Raw genomic sequence first — 17980 nt, 5'->3', positions numbered from 1 at the left:
CCTTTCCTTTAGTAAGGAAGATAGGACCTGGTGTTTGGGGCCATGCAAGCCTGGCTGGTGGGATACTGCTCCCCTCCAAGGCTCCCCTTTGAGATTACAAAGGGATTTTTTGCTCACTGAAGAATCAGTGACTCCTAGTCTGAGACTTAGTCTCGCATGTGCAATTTAAAATAAAGTGGAATCATCCTTGTCAAGCTCTATTATTCAGGTCCCTGTCCCCTTTTCCCCCAGACACACTTCCTTGTGAGACACAGGAGTGGTGCCCTCTCTGCACAAAGACAACCCTACCTACTCCCTTCTCTTTTCAGAGGGCACTGACCTTTCCAAGCCCAGAAGGCTGCACCCAGGGACCTTGCTGCTTTTCCTCCAGTTTACAGTGGAGAAGGCCTTCCCCGAAGGGCCAGAATGTGATTACATTAAAGGCCTCTAAGGCTAGTTTATTTCAAGACCACATTTTCAAGGGAAACTCGCTATCCCTCCTGCCCTGCTCCCAGCTGCACAAACCCACAGCCACTTTGTTTTAGGATCAGATTGCTCTTTCCGTCAGCACCCTTGGACTCGGTCTTGGCTTTTCCCCTCCCCAACACTCTAAGGCAACGCTTAGCAGGTACACACCTTTGCGACGCTGTCCTGAGGCAGCTCCCATTCCTTCCCCTGAGGGTGCGGGAGCCATCTCCACCCCTGCAGCCAGAACGTGGGGCAGGACAACCCCTGTGCCACAATCTGGGTTTGCATTCTTGAGGGAAGTGATGGAGATACTCATCCAGAACAAGTAGCTGAGCAACCTGACCTAATTGGATCTGCTGAGAGCCGGAGGTTGGTGTCCAGAGGTCCCTTGTAACCTAAATTATTTTATGATTCTGTGATACACTGTTTCTGGGCTTGTATTTGTTTTATTTGATAAAGGTACATCATCCATCCATGTATTAAAAAAATAATCTTTCTGATGAAGCCCCAGTCCCCTCTCCCAGGCTTCCCTCATCTTGAACCCAGCTCTGCAACCCTACAGGCCAGTAGTAGGGTTTGGGTTGTGGGTTTTTTTACTCCACTGCTTAGCCCCCTGTGCCCATGAGGAGGCATGGAAAACCCTGGCCCTGGCAGACAGACGCTGATTGCTGCACACGGGACCAGCACAGGCAGGAGCAGACCTAGTACAAAGGCTAAGTGACCTGGCCATCTACTGTCTCTTAGCCATGCTTTAGCAATGGTGGAGAAGGCAGTATCATCGTATCTGCTTCCTATGGTCATCCCAGGCTCGGTAGCCTGTCCTCACATCCACTGTGGGGAGCTTAGCCTTTGTGGTATCAAGAAACGCTACAATGGCTGATTTGAGGTTAGTGCCAGCTGCTTGCTTTGGAGTGACTGGGAGAGGAAAGGAGGATCTGGATCTTGTGTTGCTCTTGAGCCAGCCACAGCACATCTCCAGCCTTGTCCATCTCCACTTTCACCTGCGAGGGCATATGAGAAGGACCAGCTCAGGCCCAGAGGACCTCAGAGGGGAGCAGGCCATGCTCCTCCTTGTCAGCAAACGGTGAGGCAGAAGTGCACACTGGAGAGGGGAAGGAGCTTGGTTGGTTGTGGCCAGACCAGAAAGGACGGCTCGGTAAGCTTGGGGAGAAGACCCCTGGATCATCAGGAGGAAAGTACAGAACGTGTTTGTAACCCCAAGTCTGACAGCAAGAGGAGGGGGCATCAGCCAGGGCAGAAGAAGGGCATGAGGAGACCCCAAATGAGCTCCAGAGTCTCTTTGAACTGGCTTACAGAACCACAAGGCCAGGGAGCAAGGGTGTTTGCTCACTCCCTAGGGACACGGCATCTGAAACGACAGCCTCCAGAAACAGCCGGGAGCCACCCCATCCAGTACTGGGGCAGGGAGGCCCATGCAGCCACAACTGTCCCAAAGGCCCCAGAAGAAACATCCCAACACCGGTGGAAACAAGGACAAAGCCCCTTCCAGTAGTCACAGAGAGGAGTTACAAAGGGCCTGGCAGAATTTGGGCTTGCAAGAAGGCCATACCCTCCTCAGCACTACCCGTCCTGTTTCTGAGAGCTCACGCTGGACGATGCCAGCACTGCATGGCATGGGCTTCCGTAAGCTGCACATCGCCTCTCCCCTGCAGGGCTGGCCCAACACAGCCCTGCTTTCAGATGCCCATGGGTGCCGGCTGTGCTGGCTGGGCAGGAGACAGCTCAGACCCAGGTGGGGCCATCACACCAATGCTTGATGCCCACGGGTTTCGTTGACACGTTCGCTGCCCTGGGAGCCCTTCCCCACTGCCTGGCTTGGGCCGGCGCGGCTCCCCAGGGTGCAGTTCGAGGGGTTTGCCAGCATGACGACCTGCCAGGGCCCGGCTCAGAGTCCTTGCAGCTCACAGTTCTGTCGTCTTCCTGGGCTCGATCAGGACGGTGTTGAGCATGCCCACCTGACACTCCTGGTCTTGGAGCTTCCTTGCAGCCTCCGAAGGGCTTTGGCACCAGTTTGACCTCTGACGGCCCCTCTGCCAGTTCCTCAGCATTAGCAGGATGGTGATGAGGACCAGCACTGCCGTCAGCACCCCAAACACCAGCACTGTCACCAGCTGGGCTTCGCTCAGCCCTGAGTCCCTTTGGGTCACCACCTCCTTCACAGAGATTTTCAACAACCCTCCCCCCGGCTCCTTCTCGCTGTGGTTGGCCACACGCCGCCCCGTGACCACGGTCCTGACAGGCTCCGGCTGCGTCACCCCCGGCATCTCGCTGGTGGTGCTTTTCACGCCCCCGCCATTCTCGTGGTTCGCAGGGTGGTAGGGGGGAGCCCAGGTGGGCTCAGGGACGGAGATCTCGCAGGTTTTGCCAGTGAACCGGTCGGGACACAGGCAGTCATAGTCATTGATGCGGTCATAGCATTTTGCCCCATTTTTGCATGGCTGGCTGGCGCAGTCATTGATGTTGATGGTGCAGAAACGCCCTTCGAAGCCCACCTGGCACTGGCAGGAGAAGCGGTTGATCCCATCATGGCAGGTGGCACCATTGGCACAGGGACGCATCAGGCAGTCGTCCACATCGTTCTCACAGAGAGCCCCCACGAAGCCAGCGAGGCACCGGCAGGTGAAGTTGCTGGCAAAGCCATTTTCGTCTTGACACTGCCCCCCATTCTTGCATGGAGACCTGTGTGGAGAGAGCAAGGATGAGTCATGGCCCTGGGGAGTAAGCAGCTTCCCACGCCCCAGGGAGGTAAACACACACAGCTGCTTGCATGGCCAGTGGGTCCAGCACCGGCTTTTTCCATGGGGACAGCTATCTCAAGGAGAAGACCAGGCAGGAGCTTCCGCCTCCCTGAGCGAGAGGCTGTGGGACCTCCTCAAAGGCTGTGGCTGTGCATGGGCCCACCACCCACCAGGGAGGGTCTTCAGCCAAATGATCTGAAGAGGAAACATGCCCTCCTGATGGTCCCCAAAGGCATGACAGGTGTCAGCTCATCACACCTACAGCAGCAAGGGACGGGAATCTGTTCAGATTGCAACAAAGACCTTGCCCCAGTGGGACCGTGTGGTGCACGGAGCTAAACCAAAGCCAAAGATGGCTTTGACTTAACTCCATTAGCACATGGAAATCCACAGATAATGAGCCAAGCTGGGCCACTGCTTGGCAGTGCGTGACCCGAAGCTAATGCTGTCTGTAATCTTGCTGCCCTCACTGCCGTGTCTCACCCTGCCTTCTCACATGGCCCCGTCTTCATCTCACAGTCCTTCCCATGGAAGCCTTCTGGACACAGGCAGGAATATTCCCCATCTCGATCATAGATGCACTGAGCCCCGTTCTGGCATGGGGACTGGTGTTCGCAGATGTGTATGTCTGAGGGGAAGGAAAAAGGTGGGAATTAGTGAGAAAAGAGGAGTGATGTGGCCAATTCAGTTCAAACACAGCCCACCAAACCCAGTGCAGATGGAGAAATGTCAGGAGCTTCTCCCTCCTCCCCTCCAACAGGCACCTGCAGCAATAGAAGTGCAGTGCCTACATGGTGCCTCCCAGCTACAGTCCACAAAGTGCACAGGTTTAGGGGTGCAGAGAAAGCAAATTGACCGTGCAAATCTGCACGACGTGAAGATGCTGTGCGTGCCATCTGGCCGGCCAGTGCAGACCCCATGGCACAGAGGAGCCTCTGAGGCCGGAGGAGGGGAGTGCACCAGCCACCTGCCAAAGGCAGGAAGCCCCAGGGGAAGCAGGAGGTGCTGCCCAGAGCCCAGCCGTGGCGTGGGAAAGGCAATGAGTTCATCTGCTCCATTTCCTGAGGCTGGCCGGTGTCGTGGCAGCTCTTGCTGTCCAGCCAGGGAGCAGGTGCCGGCAGCCCAACCTCTTCTGCAGGAAGGGGACGATCCCAGCTGTGGCAGCCAGGCAACATCCCAACTCCCAGGCAGCCCAAGCGGCATCACTCAGGTGGCTTCTGGCTATGCTGTCTCACCCATCCATGGAGGGTGTGCTGGGCTTCTACCCTCAGCACAAGAGGCTGGGATGCCCAGCCCACGACTCACCTTTGTCACAGAACTTGCCGGCCCAGCCGGTGTGACAGATGCACTGCCAAGGCTGGTGGCACGTCCCGTGGAGACACCCCGGCATACGCACGCACTCCTCGCAGTACTCGCCCTCCCAGCCTGGATCGCACCTGCAGGAGGATAGGGCACGGCAGCGTGATAAAACGCAAGCAGGGGCTGCAGAAAAGCTCGCTGCTTGCCGTGCAGGGTTCCCGCAGATACAGCAGTGCTGGGAAATCCTCCCAACGCCCCGCCATGAACCTGCTGGCTCCCTTCTCCAGAGGAGGTCAGTACAGGCACCTCATCTTCCCAAGAGAGCGAGTGGACAGAGCAGGAGCAGACTCACCCTCTGCAGCCAGGGAGGGTGAGTGGGCAGAAACAGGCCTCAGCAGATTCGCTTTTAGTGCCCATGTCCCGCTGCTCTCCTCCAGCCAACCGCTCTGTACACAGAACTGCATTAGCTCAGCAATTCCTGCGCCTCCCTCATCGCACAGCCAGTCTGACAGGCAGAGAAAAGCCCCATCCCTAACCCTGAACTCCCTGAGGGGAAGGGACAAGAGGCCCCTGAGGCCCATGTGTTTCATTGCACCCCTTTGCATTATAACGTGTGTTATTTTTCGTCTGAAGTGCACCATAATCCAGCTCTGAAACCTTGCTTGCTGTGGCTGGTGTATGGAATAGATTTATCAGCCAGCTCACAAGGGCAGTACGGTGGGAAAACCCGCAGCACACAACAAGCCTTCTGGCCCCAGAAGAGCAGGGCAGTGGCGATGGCTAAGTAAAGCCACGCTGCATTGCCCCAGTGGCTTCCCTCAGACCTGCCAGCTCCAAGGGTGATAACAAGATGAGAGCTGAGTGGAGGTGGCACCAGCCACAACAAAAGCTATACTCAAAACAGCACGAAATTAAACCTAACAAAACCAACACAATCTCTAGAGTAAGCAAAGGGGTTCATTTTCATGGCCGAGGCTCATTTCAGCACGATGTGCAGTGACTGCGAACTGGTCTGAGGCTGCGCTTTCACACCTGAACTGGCTATTGTCAGTGCAGGTTGTTCCAAAGAGATGAGGAAAATGGTTAAAAAAAAATATATATATGTTAACTAGAGGCTTTTTGACAGGAATGGAGGCAATGATACCATGTGCCTGATAGAGTCTGGGGAAATGCATTCACACCTGGACAGCCATGAGCTTACAGAGGGCTGTGGGCACCTCCATCCCCCAGTATCCACAGAGAGCGGGTGCCATCAACTCTTCCCCTTCTCTAAACAGGAGATGGCCAACCTAAAAATTGCCAGGGAGGGGTTGAAGTGCAGGGTCAGGCTCTGAGCTTTGCCCCTGTGGGATCCGGGCACCAGCTGGAGCTGGGATGCCAGGGATCACGCACGCACTTATGCTGCGGTAGCCCCCCAGCTTGCTGGCGGGCCCTTTGCAAGAGATTCCTTCCACAGCCCAGGCTTCTGAGAGGGGACCCCTGATGCTGTCAGACATTTATGTGCACGCTGCCAGCTCTTCTCTTCCACACTCCCAGGGAGAACATCCCATCTCAACCAGCGAGGAGGCCAAGCAAGCTGGCCAACCCCCAAGCCTGCCCTGCTGTCTGATGACTTTCCCCATTGTACCCGAGCCTGAAGGCTGCCTCCTGTCACCCAGGCATGGCCAGGCTGTCCTAAGCTCCCGTCTAGACAAAAAGGGCTCAGCAGAACATCAGTCAGTGTGTGGCGGAGGGGACCAAAGGCTGGAGGGGACCAGCAAGAGGTTGAGGGACCAAAATCTCCCACTCCAGAGGGCGTTAGGTAAAAAGAGAGCAGAGTCGTAGATTCCAGGTGTGAGTGAGCGGAGGAGGAGGGGCTTCAGCTAGGGGCAGGGGTGTAGGCACCAGGGACACAGCACCAAGGGAGGGAGAGCAGTTACGGTCAGGGGCAGCAGGAGCGGAGAGACAAGGACAAGCCATACCTGCACTTCCCATCCTGGTCACAGCAGCCATGGGCGAGATTACAGCGCTCGCTGCAGTCATCACCTACAAGGCAGGAGATGGGTGGAGTTGGGTTAAGCAGAGACCATAGATGACTCCAGATCTGCCGGTGGCCCTGCCTGGCTCACGGCTTCTTTTTCCTTCCTAAGCGCTCAGCCTGCCCTTCCCCAGAACTGTAAGGTGGGGGACCTTCCTATCAGTGGCTGGATGCCACATGAATGATGAGGATTTTGCAGTCATCCAAGCAGCGATAACACTGCCTTTATTGAGAAATGGGACCCTGCTTCAAAACTACCTGGTTTCTGATCATCTTCCCCACCATCTCTCTGCTGCCTCCCTTAGACTTTGGGCCCTTCAGGGAAAGAGCTGGGGTTGCCTGTGCATTAAGGCAACCGGTGTAATAGGGCCTGACCCACCTGGGACCTTGGTCCCACGGTCGTGCAGCAAGTATGGTGGGAAAGGTCAGGGCCAGGTACTGTGACGGGCACAAAGGGACCGAGGATGGAAATGGAAAGAATGGCTCCTCTTTATCTCCCAGGATGCCCCCATCCCCAGGGACAGCTATTGACACAGAGCGGTCTGGTCGGGGCTCCTGCCCTCCGCCAGGACCCAGCTGCCAACACTCCCCCTCCAGCACGGGGAGGCCAGACTGGGCATCGCGTGCGGCCAGGTATCCAGTTCTGTTTATTTATTTAAAGGCCACAGAAGCTGTAACTGAGCCATGGCCTTGCCATGCCACTTGTCATCCTCCGCTCGGTGCTGGCCTGCTTTCTCCAGCCAGGTGTCGCCTTTCACCTCCACCTTCCCCTCTCCCCCATCACTTGCTTGCATCTTAGCCACGCAGGGAGCTGGTTTGCTGCAGCTCCATGGGCAGTAGAGCCAGAGCAAATGCCAGGAGGCAAGGGGTTTCTCCAGGAGCCCAGCATGGTCCCAGGCCAAGCCCAGGAGATGAATGCCCTTACCTGACCGAGCCCCTCCATCCCAGACCAGGGCAGGTTAAAGCCTCGGTCAAGAGGCGCGCTCAGGCTTTCCCCAAGCTGTGTGATGTGCTGCCTAGGAAGCGAGCAGGGGAAGAAATCCCCCATGCATGTGTTTTTGCTGCAGTGAGGCAGCAGGTCCCACTGCTCAGGATAAGAGCCTCCCAAAACAAGCTACCGTGGAGCTGGAGCAGCATCCTGGGACTGCTCAGCCCAAGGCTGGGTATTGTCGCCTTTCCCATTTGTAACCATCTCTCCTGGCAGATGGCTTTGGGAATTCATCGCTTATCCAGAGCGGAGGAGAGCAAACTAATCTTTGGGAAGGGATTTTGTCTCACAGGATCCAGGATTAGCCATGCAGTTTTGGGATCTTCTTTCCCCCTCACTGTGCCTCTCCGAACAGGCTCATCGGTTCAGCGACCCATTCATCCTAACTGCGAGAGACAGAGTAGTGGGACCTCTCACTGCCGGTCTGCTCAGGCACCGCCACCCCCATGGGCACCAGAGCGGGGGTCTCTACCATTGCCACCAGTCACCCCCCAGGTGCCGGATGACTGAGCAGCATTTTCTGGTCTTCCAGGTCAGGCCAGCTCTGTTTTGGATGGAGAACTGAGGAGACTTCAGCAATGCCAAGGGCAGGTTTGGAAAGATGGATGTAAGAGAGAAGGACCCATGTCTACAGAGACTCACCTTGGGCAAGCTGGTGATGGGCCAAGAGGATCCAAACCAAGGACATGAGCTGGAGACAGAAGCTCCTGAGCATGGTCAGCGTGGCCCCACCGAGATGAACACCTACAGAGAGAAAAAGTGTAAGCTCAGAAAAATCCCCTGGCTGACACCACAGCTTCACTTCACGCATCCCTTCCTCTTTGCTACCTGGGAGTTTTGAGTTGAAACATCCAGTTTTGTACAGACTTGTCACTGCACTTCTCTCTGTCCTTCCAGACTCCTTCCTCTAAGGCAACGTTGGAGCACTAAGAATCAAAAAGCCTTTTAAAATGCCTGTATGGGAGAACCAAGTGCACACACTCAATTCTGAGCGCGTAATAGCTCAGGCTGTTACGCCGAGCATCTTGGAGCATCTGCCCCTGCTAGCTGCTGTCAAGAGAGCAGAAGCCTCCAGAAACACCAGTCCAGTTGTGGGGACCTTCATCTTCCCTCCCTAGGTCTGGGGGGGCTTCATCTTTATACTAAGCAAGGACCCTGCAGTGCATTTTCAAATGAATAGATGGGCTGAGTCTTTTTACAGCACTCAGGCTGCTTTTCAAGCCCTTCAGGAGAGCAAGGAGTCAATTAGATCTAGCAGACAAACAGGCAGTAAACAACAGCCCTATTTCATTTTCCTAGCAAGGGAGTGAAGTGATAGGCACTAGACCCGGGCTGCAGCCCCAGGTAGGAAAGGCAACCGTGCACCTCTTGCTAGGTGCAGTCCTTTTCCTCGGCTGCCCTGCAGAGAGCCCCGTCAGCCCAGGGTTCCTGCACCCGTCTATTTTCCAACTGCCTCCTGCCCTCTTGAAGTAACATTAAATACTTTCCAAAAATGCTTCATTCCCTCCCAGCCTTCTGGGGTTGTTAAGGGCAGGAAATTCGAGGGTGATATCATAAATATATTACTATAATGAGATGGGAGGGGTTAAACAGTTCTGCTAGGAGAGTGGTGAAGGTATGGAGCAGACTCCATCCAGCTGCATGGGTGTGATGGATAGAGGCCATTCCGCTTTCAGCTGGACTCTTGAGCTTGGGAAGTTTGTGTTGGGTCAATAGTTGCATGAAAGGCTTCTCAGATGGGGACAGAAGTCCTCCCCCCCCACACACATGTACACATGCATTGCAGGGGTTGGGGCGTTGGGGTCCCTGCTAAGGGCTTCAGCTGCCTGGACCAGGCGAAATAGCCCACAAAAAGCAATGATGTTGCTCAAAGCATCTCTCCAGCAAACAAACCGTCACCTATGAAGGATGCAGCATTTTCAGAGGGGCTACAGATGTTCCTGTCATTGCCCCAGCCAAATCCCAGCGTGGACTGCTGCATCCTCCCTCCCCACGGTCCCCTTGCCACCATGCTCGCAGGACCCTCCTTCGCCTCCTGCCCCGAAACGCTGGGATGCTGGCCAGTGGCGAACAGCTGCTGCATTTCAGGGGAGGGTGAAGCAATTCCTATGAAACTTACAAAATAATTTAAGGCTGAAGGGTCGGTATCCTGTTCCTTCGGAGCTGTGAGGAGCTCAACCTCCAACCACATGTCATTGCAAAGGTCGTTTCCCCCACGGCTCCCCACAGCCTCCTCGCTCGAGGCGCAGCCTCTCAGAGCTCCTGACACAGCCACCCCACGGGCGCTGCTCTCAGTGCCCACCCAGGGGCCACACCGGACCCCGGCAAGGCGCTGGGGGCATCCTGAGGGGCAGCCGGTGCCCGAGGGAGCTGTGAGCAGCACCCGGACAGGCCTGGCTTTGGGTCACAGGGACACAGGGGAGGGAGCTCCCTCCGTCCCACTATGGCCTGGCTGGGTTGGGGGCTACCAGCCCCCCAGGGGCTGCAGGCTATTAGGGAAGCCCCCGGGAGCTATTAACCTGCCCCTCGGGGGTATTAGGGACCTTCGTACAGTTGGGGGCTACCGGGGACAACCCCAGGAGGGGGGCTATCAGGCACTACCCCCTAGACTGGGAGCTATCAGGGACCCCTCCGGGCTGGGGGTCCAGGGGCAGGGGTGGGAACCCAGAGGATGCCGCGCTGCTGCGGCTCGCCCCTCCTGCCCGCCCCCCCCCGCGGCTTCGGGACCACCCCGAGCCCCCAGTGCCCCCCAGAGGGGCACGGCCACGGGGGTGTCCGCCTTCCCCCCACCCCCCGGCCGGCCGGAGGGGACGCTCCGCGGAGGCCCCCACCGCCCCGGCCCCGCCGGTCCTCCTGCGGCCGGGGCGGCGGCGGCGGCGGGCGGGGGGGGTTGAGCCGGGGCGGGGGCTGCCGGTCCCCGCAGCGCGCTGCCCCCCGTCCCCCGCCTCCCTGCTCACCTCGGCGACGCGGCGGGTCGGGGGGCTATCGCGGGGCGCGGCGGCGGGGGGCGGCCATGCCCGGCGCGGCGCGGCGCGGCGGCGGCGGGGCTGGGGAGGCGCGGGGCTGCGGAGGGAGCTGCCGCCGCGTGTGCCGCGCCGCTCCGCCCGCCCGCCGCCGCCGCCGCCGCCGTGCAGCCCCGGCCGCCTGCCAGCGGCTGCGTGTGCCTGCACATCCCCGCTCCCTCCCCGGGACATCCCGCCTCCCGCCGCCCCAAACCGCAGGCAGCCCCCGGCCCGGCCCGCCCTGCCCGCTCACCCCTGCCCTGCTCCCGCCGCCGGGGGCGGGGGGGCCCGGCACGGCCCCACGCGGCACCCCCGCCCCGCACCGCGCCCGGGGGGGGCTGCGTCTGCGAGGGGTCACCGGTCCCGTCCCCCAGGACCGGCCCGCAGAGGATGGAGGGGTGCCCCGGGCGGGGGGTGCCCCCTCCGAGCGCGGCCCTGCTGGGGAGACCCCGCCCGGGGCTCGGGGGGCTGCGGCGCTCGCCCCCCATCGCGGCCGCACACACACTTTGGGGAAGGGGCTCCAGCCCGCGGCTGCCGGCCTCCCGCGGGGCACCTCCGCCTCTCAGGCCCGTTCCTCTCTCAGAAATAGGTGCGGGATGATCCGAGCCCCCACTTCGCTCACATTACCCGAGATAAGCAAAAGCGCTTCCTGCAGCCCCTCCCTGCCGGCTTCAGGGGCCACTAACACACCTCCGCTGGCAAACCGTAGGGTTAAGAAGCCCCATCCTTAAAGCAGAGGTGCGAGGCGAGGCAGTCACCCCACAAGAAAGAAACCATCCAGCAAAGCTGTGGTCCCCAGCACTTCTCTGGCTGCTGCTCACAAGCTGTGGACGCCAGTGCCTTGGTGAACAACACAGCAACCCTGGGAGAGGGGCTGGGCCGTCACATCTTCAGGAGGAACAGCTGCCCGCTCTCCTCCTCACCTTGCATGGCATTTCTGCTACTTGACAAGATCGTATCTGTCACCTTTAAAGGCCCTAACAATCCTTAATTAGATTACAAATTCACCTCAGCCAGCCGCCTTCTACCCCTGCGCCCCACAAGTTTTGCTGTTTTCCACCAGGAAAGAAGAAGAACCACGCCCTGCTGGCACTTACGTGGATGCTTCCACATCCCATCTCATCTCACCAGATAAAGCTCACCCCATCCCCGCTCTCACCTCCCGTCCCCCCCGGCTCCCTGCAGTTCCCGCCAGCCCTGCCAGCACCACGCACCCTGCAGCAGCCGTGGGTGGCACTGTGGGCCCCGGCGGCCTGGGACAGCCCAACAGCCAGCAGCCCCATCAAAGCCCAGCTCTCTGCCGGCTCTGACTGCGGACCTCTGCTTGCTCCATCCTCGGCAGGTCTTGACAACACAACCCTACTGAGCGGTAACATGGGAGCCTGCACCCTGCCCACTGCCACAGGAGCTGCCTCCTTGCTGCCTCTTTCCTGCTCTCCTGTCGGCCAGGAGCACTGTTGCTTTCCTGGTCTGCCTCCTCCTGTCTCCGTCACCCCACTGAACTGCTCCAAGGTCCCCGAGTGCCAGAGAGGTCCAAACCTCCTGCTGCCCAGGCTGCTCCATCAGCTCCTTGGGTATTTATGGGACAGGTGTGCACCAGCTCTGCTTTGAGATGCTTCCTGTGGTTCTCCATCCATTCTCATTTCCCGATTCTTCACATCCAGCTCAGCCTGCTTCTGAGTCCTGGTTCACACCGTATCTGGGGCTTACAGCAAAAGGGAGAGGGGGAGGCTGAGGGCAAAGCACAGCCCTCGGTACTCAGTTAAAAACCAGCCAGCCTCTCCTTCTGTCACTGCTGCTCTAGGACCTGGGAGGATCCATCTTTCTCCTCTGACCCCTGCAACACCTGCCTTGCACTCTTCGCTCATGGTTGGAGGCCAAGTTTTTACTGGCAGCACCTCCAACATTGAGTGTAGGCTGCTCAGCCTCACCCTCACCTCCTCCTTGAAATCCTACTGCCTAAACCGACTCAGATACAACACCACCTCCTGCAACATCCTCACCTGCTCTCGCCCTCCTCTGCTGGGATCTGCCCCGGTCCTGACTGTGCTGCGCTGCAACGCCATTGCACAACCGTGCCTGGGTGCTCGTAAACCTCACTTGGTTAAACATGCTTAAGAAAACCCTCTGGATGCTGCGTGTGCATTTGAACAGGCAGGTAGGAGGGTGCTTGCGGAGGGTTCCCCGCACATGTTGATATCCGTATCTGTGTCCACAAGACGAGCACTGCGGGAGAGGGAGACGGGGTTAGGTTGCCGTCAGCGGAGCGGGGCACGTGGCTCTCCCCGTGCTGCTTCTCTCGGAGGTGAGCCGTGGCACAGAGCGAGGGCCATCCAGGCTGAGGAGGTAAAGTTGGTTGCTGGAGATCTGAACGCCGATGCAGGGGAATGGAGAACAGAAACCAGGGTGGGATTTCAGAGGGGAGGAAATGGGGACATTTGAGGAAATGGGGTTTGGGGTTTGAGGTTTGGTTTTGTGTGTGATTATCACAGACAGAAGCAGGCAGGGATGGGTGGGAGTAAAAAAGGTGGGTACAGAGCAGGAGAAAAGGACCGGAAGGGAACCCCAAGCACCACAGACCTTGGGTGCGCTCCTTCCTCAGCACTGAAGGGCTCCTGTCCCATCCCCGGGCACACTCCCGAGTCCCAGTCTTGCTCTGGCAGTCCCTGGGCTGCCCAGGGTGATTCAAGCAGAGCAGCTCTATTTGCTGACCCAAGAAATGGGCGTTGAGGAGGGGATTCCTGCACTTGGCTTAGACCCTGCTCTATTGGGCTCTGATCCCTGCCATGCCATCCCTAGAGGCGTCTCAGATGGAACAGCTGCTGGGTCAGAATTAGGAAGGATTTTTTCCTAGCCATAAGAGTCCCTCCACTGCTTTTCCCTCCAGTGAAGGAAATCCCACAAAGCAGGGACCTGGAGTGGGAATGGGACCGACCTGTCACCACAGTCTCCCCCTCCGACGTGTGCCAGCCGCAGGCTCCCTACCCTGCCATCCTTCCAATGCACCATCACCGCTCCCAGCCGGAGGGAGGAATTACCTGTCAAAACCAGCTGGAGCTGCTTCCCTTTCTTCTGGCGTCTGGAACCTGCACCTTGGAGGCAGCTGGACATCAGAGGCGAGGAGCAGATGCTGGGCTGAGGGAACAGGTGATGTTGCCTCTTCTCCTCCACCGAGGAGCCTTCTCCAGAGCAAGGAGAGAAAGAAACTCTTCCCTGTGCAGAAGCCTGGAGAAACTCACCCCTTCCTGCCCACTCTAATCCCTCGAGGGAGGCAGAGGAGCGGCACAAACCAGCTGGAGAAAGACCACAAACACCTCCGAGCTGCCAACTCAAATGATCATCCTCTCCCGCAGCTCTCGTTCCGGGTCACCCTCTCTGCCTTACGCACGGCACCAGCCCAGGGTCTCTGGGTTAAAACAAATGTTCTCCCCCATCCCACCCCCCTTGCTTTTCCCATTCCACCCCAGCCCACAACAAACATCAGCAGCTCGCTGGCCCTGCAGCCATGTAACCCAACCCCGGCCATTGTTTCCCCTTCCCCAAGGTCTATATTTGACTCTGCGGCAGCACCGTGGCTGTGCGTATGTGTGTGTGTGTGTGCGCGCGCGCTCACTGCACATGCACGCTCCGATATTTGTTCAGAGCCTCATTCCCCAGATGCCCGGGATTGCTTAGAAATAGCTTCCATGGGCAGTAGGTGTTTGTGCCTGCAGTGGGGAAGTAGAGGGGGTGGGTGACAAAGAAGCAGGGAGAGGGTGAAGGTTGATAGGTGGAAAACCTCCTGGCTCTTCCCTCCCAATTTGCACCATCTCGATGATCTGCCGCCCTGTGGAGTGCGGCCGGGTCGACAGACAGCAATGCATACAACAGTGGGACTGGCGGCAGATCTGGGGAATGATGGAGAAAAGGCCAAGCTGTGGTCTTGGTGCATCCATCCTGTGTTGCCCTGCCCTACGTATTGCTCTCTGCTGGCAAAAGTGCAGTTCAGCCTCCAAAAGCCCTTCAAACCTTCCTAGGTCTGGTGGCTGAGGCCACCAGAAATGGCACAGGGGAGAGAAGTACCTAATTCCCTTAGCCTGGTGGCTCTGCGAGGGGTGCCTCAGCGTATGGGAGCTGCCCCAGGATTCACCCGCCTCCGTTTCAGTACTGCATTAAGGGTAGCCACCTTGGGCTACCCCGGGATGTATTTTGTGCTTTCCCAAAGCCTCCAGGAATGCTGCCCAAGCCCAGTGTCACATTCCCTGTGACCCTGGAGTCCCTGGGAACACTGCTTAGGATCAGCACGAGCCTCTTTTATTTGCATCCTTTGCAGCCTGCCAGGACACCCAACAAAATCAGAAATAAGTGCAGTCAAAACGAACAACAGGAAGGATCGCCTTTATCCTAAACATTGATGATCTGAGGAATTCGTTGCCACTGGGTAACAAGAAAAGACATTCATTTCAAAAATGACTAGACATTTATATAGATAGTGAGAATAAATAGAAATGAACTCCGGAGAGCTATAAAACCTCCTGCTCCAGGGCACTGAAGATAAGCCCCAGGCCATGGGGTAAGGAACAGCTTTCCACAAGGGCAGGTTCTTCTGTAAATTTGCTTGTACCTTCCCCTGAGCCGTGCGGACCTGGCCCTGGGAGAAGAAGGGTGCTGGGCATGAGGAGGCACTCACCTCTCCTCTGCTCCGAGCCAGCCGCAGGGGGTCCCTCATCATCAGGGCTGCTGCTTCCTGATGGGGGTCTGAACCCTGCATTGGCCTCCAGGCAGCTGCTCTGTTGGGACCAGCTAATATCTGACTGTCTGCTGAGCTGCTCCGCTAAAACAGATCCTCTGAGTGCAGGAGAGTGCGTGTGTCATTGTAATGGACTTGAGCTCAGTACCCGGCAGCCTCCAAATCCGCTATGGAAAAGTAAGCTTAAGTCACACATTATTTTGAGATACAGACTCCCTGAGTCCACCCTCAGTACTTCTATCCAAGACAGGACAGAACTGCCAGGAAAGAAAAAAAAAAAAAAAAAAAAAAAATTAAATCCTGGAGGCAAAGGGAGTTAGACTTGAAGAGGGAAGGAAAGAGGCGGAGGTATATACAGAGGGTGGCTAGAGAAAAGATGTCTTATCTTGAGCCCCCACAGCTCAAAAGACTGAGTCATCCCCCTTCAAAAAACCCCCGTGAGTTCATTGAGAAGGTGTAGGATCTTGTTTTGCCCTGTGATTTCTGGATTCCCTCCGCATGTGTGTGTGACAGCTAATGTCAGGGCTCTCCCAAGGGCACAGACTTCAGGGGGTGTACCCATTCCCCCCGCCTGCCTCCCAGTGCCAGGAGATCTGGAAGGAGCAGAATGGGAAGGAGATGTCTGCCAGGCTTTCCCTTTGCTGGCACACACTCGTGGGTGCCTCGAAGCCCACCTGCAGCCATGTCCTCGCCATTTCCCTTTCCAGCTGGCAGCTCTAGCAATGAAACCTCTTAATCTCACCGGGAGCGTGCAAGCGTTTAACAGGAGTCTCTTGAAGCAAATGTTTTGAGCTTCCTCGGTGCTTGCCTCTGAGCTTGCTCCTGGGTGTTTACAGAGGCTGGCATATCTTGGCGTTTGCAGCGAAACCTGGCAGGAGAGCCTGTTGCAGTGAATTTCAAGGTCATTTCACGAAACTGCGGCCTGTGCTTAGAAAGGCTTGAACCCTGGGTGCAGAGGAGGGGAGTCCGTAATTACAAGCCCCAGGGGATGCGGACGAGTGTTGGGGGAGAGGCTAATTGCAGACTGACTGGCTCCTTGGCCTTCAGCAGCTCCCGTGAAGCAGGGAAGCAGTGTGCTCAGCCAAGCACCAAGCGTGTCCTAGGGAAAGGTAATTCCTCCCCGGCCTGCCTGGACCCGTCCCCATAAACAACGAGTGCTGCGCGGGGAGACCAGCGCTGCAGATTTCACAAAAAAAAAGGTCTCTGTGAGCTGGAGACACGCGCCAGGCGCGCAGAAGGGCTCCTCGGGAGACGACACAGAGCCACGTGCCTCTGCCTGAGAGAGCCTGCGAGTCCCTGCTCTGCCCTCGCAGAGCTTGGGGGATCAGCCCCTTCCTCCCCATTTGTGCACCCTGGTGAAGTGCCATCCCCGACACTCCGGCGTGCAGCGACCTCCCCTCGCACACGGGCGAGCGCCCTGCCCCACGCCCGGATGAAGCCCCGTCTGCCTGTGCGCGCCGGGGAGAGCCAGCGTCACGCCTAACCCCTCCGCCACCTCCCTGCGCCCTCCAGTGAGAGCGGCATCCCCCCCCTTCCTCTCCACATACTTTTACCTTGGTTCATTTCAAACACTTTATTAGCATGACAAGCTAAACAAGTTTTGACAAAGGGGAAGGGAAGCAGAGCCCCTTGAGTCTTGGTCTGAGGCTGACACCGTGTCTCCAGCCTTTGCTTCCCCTGGGGTTTTGCCTTGCATTAGGAGCAGCCGTCTTGCCCCTCGGGCACACGTGCTGTTTCCCTCCGCTCCTTCACCAGGCTAAATCGTTGGCGTGGGAGGACGACTGCCCTTCAGTCTCTGCTGCATGGCAGCACGCATGCTGGATTTAACACCCGTTGGGGCAAAGGCTTTACAGGGAGCGTTGGCGGGGCTCGGGCGAGGCTGCGGGAGGAGAAACTGTGCAGTGCTGGGGCAGCTCCTCCCGCGGGGAGCTGACCCCAGGGAGCAGCGGCAACCATGGAGTGGGTCCCAGCTGGCAGCAGGCTTTTTCTTGCGGAATACCCTGTATAAGGTCACAGCCCGGTACCTGGTCCCTTGCAGGGCCCTGGATAAGAGTTAGAGGCACCTGTGCAGGGCTCAGTGCAAGAGCTGGGACTGCTTCACCGGGTGAACGTGGCATGGAGCTGGCAGGGTGAGCAGAGGGATGAGGAGGATGCCACAACCAACTACTTGAGGCCAGAAGACCCCGATTTCTGCTGCCTGCCCCCAGGAGTGATGCAACTGGCGCAAGGCGAGTGCGGAGTACAAATCCACTGCTGCCAGGCTCTGCACTCACTGCCCCGCGATGAAAGACTGCACTAGGGACAGGTCAAGAGGAGAGAGCCAGCTGTTGCTGCACTGTTTTGTGGCTAGTTAGAAATGGCCAGTAGGGGTCACTGATATCTATTTTATTTATTTTATTTTTATACATACGCATTTATAAATATACAAAACATGCATAGGCAGCAATTGTAATGGGGAAGTGTTGATGTGCAATGTATTAATCGGGTGTACAGGTCAGGGGAAAGTGTCCCTACATACATTTGAAATACCTGAGCTGTGCATCCCTCTCTGCTCAAACTCCACGATGGCATGAAACCACTGAGCCGTGCCAAGCGCCAAGGTACTGTGACGGTGGTTTTCTGTCATCGTTCTCCAGTTCTGCCTTCGTTCTCCATCCTGTATTGGCAGAGATGCTTTGAGAGAGATTCAAGCGATTCAGAGATTCAAGCCCTGGGGGCACGATATTGTGTCTGCTTGTC

At 57.5% G+C, this 17980-nt stretch overlaps 1 protein-coding gene across 1 annotated transcript; it reads right to left on the bottom strand.

Moving 5' to 3' along the window:
• Window positions 1–2369: 2369 nt before the first annotated feature.
• DLK2 (delta like non-canonical Notch ligand 2) lies at window positions 2370–13623 on the bottom strand (the record flags this gene model as incomplete). The annotated part of the gene is made up of 6 exons (XM_082306303.1): window positions 2370–3147; window positions 3690–3834; window positions 4512–4642; window positions 6467–6530; window positions 8153–8254; window positions 13551–13623. 6 exons carry the CDS (start codon window positions 13621–13623, stop codon window positions 2370–2372), a joined length of 1293 nt encoding a protein of 430 aa, XP_082162429.1.
• Between the last annotated feature and the right edge of the window lie 4357 nt (window positions 13624–17980).

The sequence above is a fragment of the Platalea leucorodia genome (genome assembly GCF_965183815.1).
Source record: "Platalea leucorodia genome assembly, chromosome: 3".
NCBI lineage: Eukaryota > Metazoa > Chordata > Aves > Pelecaniformes > Threskiornithidae > Platalea > Platalea leucorodia.
Note: the sequence above shows the minus strand (reverse complement) of the source record. Positions and strands in the feature narration are given on the sequence as shown.